The 2,100-nt window shown below is 57.5% G+C and overlaps 1 protein-coding gene across 4 annotated transcripts in view; it reads right to left on the bottom strand.

Moving 5' to 3' along the window:
- GAS8 (growth arrest-specific 8) overlaps nucleotides 1–2,100 on the bottom strand; it is a 43,152-nt gene that overhangs the window by 12,251 nt on the left and 28,801 nt on the right. For all 4 annotated transcript variants that reach the window (XM_011972225.1, XM_011972234.1, XM_011972210.1 and 1 more), the window contains one exon: nucleotides 188–253. In XM_011972225.1, coding sequence (XP_011827615.1) covers nucleotides 188–253 — 66 coding nt within the window. The remainder of the gene's footprint in view (nucleotides 1–187; nucleotides 254–2,100) is intronic.

Below are 2,100 nucleotides of genomic sequence, written 5' to 3'. Positions count from 1 at the left end.
GGCCTAGACAACAGTGCTGTGCCCCAGACCACACAGAATCCAGATGCTCTCCGCTGGGGACAGTGACAGCTGCCTTGTCAAACGAGGTACAAAGTGGGAATGGGTGCGGTCCTCTGAGACCATCTGCATTTAGAACAGGCTGGGCACCGAGGGGGTGGCCCTGAGGGAGGGCAGGGCACATCCGTACCTTACAGACCCGGGCCAGCTCATACTGCAGGTCCTTGATGGTGCTGTTCTTCGATTCCAGAACATCCTGAGGAGAGAGAGGTGATGGAGTTTGAGACTCATCTTTTGGCTGAGGCAGTGGGGGTGGCCTGGGGGTTCCAGTGGGGGTCCTCAGAGATCCAGGGAATAGCAGCCCGGTTTGATGGACGCATCCATCCACACAAGGTCGTCAGCAGAAAAAGGTCTCCAAGGGTAGAGAGAAAACAACAAGGAAGAAACAGAGAACTGGGAGCCTGTGCTCACACAACCTGCATCTCCATCAACAGTCCGAACCGGGCACAGCCGCTCACGCCTGTGATCCCAGCAGTTTGGGAGGCCAAGGAAGGCAGATGACTTGAGGTCAGGAGTTTGAGACCAGCCTGGCCAACGTTGTGAAACCCCATCTCTACTAAAAATACAAAAAGTAGCCGGGCACAGTGGCTCGCGCCTGTGTAATCCCAGCTACTCGGGAGGCTGAGGCACGAGAATCGCTTGAACCTGGGAAACAGAGGTCGCAGTGAGGTGAGATTGAGCCACTGCACTCTAGTCTGGATGACAGAGCAAGACACCACCTCAAAAAAACCCCAAAAACGGTCCAGACACACAAGAAATGCAGATGAGGCAAGGGCAGGCAGCGTGCAGCCACACCGTGGAGACGGGCCACTAAACACCATTTGCATATTGCTTACATTTCTTAAGGCTTGTGAATGTGCTATCTAATTTTTTTTTTTTGAGATGGAGTCTCGCCCTGTTGCCCAGGCTGGAGTGCAGTGGTGCAATCTAAGCTCGCTGCAACCTCCGCCTCCCAGATTCAAGGAATTCTCTGCCTCAGCCTCCCAAATAGCTGGGATTACAGGCACCTGCCACCATACCCAGCTAATTTTTGCATTTTTAGTAGAGACGGTTTCACCATCTTGGCCACGCTGGTCTTGAACTCCTGACCTTGTGATCCGCCCGCCTTGGCCTCCCAAAGTGCTGGGATTACAGGCGTGAGCCACCGCGCCCGGCCATCCCACTTTTTTGTAACAGAAACAAATAGTCTTCAGCAGCGTTGGCCCCACCCAGATGTGGGCAAGGGTTTCACCACGTGGTGAGGCAGGGGGCTTCTTGGGCTCCTGCCTGTGGGGCACTGCTGGGCCCAGCCTGGCTTTTGAGCCGTCTCTGCTGCCCACTGACACAGCAGCCCCCTCACACCCCAACCTGCCCAGTATGCAAACAGTGTCCCTGCGGGGGCCTCTGTCATTTCCCCAGAAGATTCCTCACTTAGAAGTCAAGGTAACAATGACCAGGAAAGAAGGAATTGACCCACATTTAGCTCCATCCTCACCCTGGTGCGTGGGCGCAGCTGCAACAACTCTCACAGGCCACGACTGCTCTCTTCACCCTCATTGCGGTGGCTTAGCAGCAGGCCGGGTGCAGCCCTCAGCCAGGAGCTGGAAACATACCTCCCCCGCCTCCCAGCAGTGACCTCTCACCTGCCTGTGCTCACAGGGCCCAGTGCTGAGCAGACCAGCAAAGATGAGTCTTCAGTCTGGGGGCCACAGTGCCTCTGGCCCAGGTGAGGCCCCTCCTGTCCAGCCTCACTACCTCAGGCCCTGAGAGCCAGGCCATCCCAGATGACCAGGGTCCCACAGGCACCACCACCCACTGGGCCAGGACCCATGGTTCCCCCATGTGCGAACACCAAGTCACCTCGGCCCCTCCCAGCCCCACCTGTGGACTCAGCCTCCTGGTGGTTCTTAAACCCTCTGCCTGTCCCCACGGTGTGCCGGCCCCACCCGGCCCCGCCAGCCCTGTGCTCCCCATCAGCAGCAGAGTGGGCTCTGATCTGGTTCCCCCTGCCCAGCCCTTCCATAGTTCCCAACTGGCCCAAAACTCAAAGGCACAGCTGACGGG

Source organism: Mandrillus leucophaeus, unplaced genomic scaffold (assembly GCF_000951045.1).
Source record: "Mandrillus leucophaeus isolate KB7577 unplaced genomic scaffold, Mleu.le_1.0 Scaffold10, whole genome shotgun sequence".
Lineage (NCBI taxonomy): Eukaryota > Metazoa > Chordata > Mammalia > Primates > Cercopithecidae > Mandrillus > Mandrillus leucophaeus.
The sequence above is the reverse complement of the archived record's forward strand: the minus strand, read 5'-3'. Positions and strand labels throughout refer to the sequence as shown.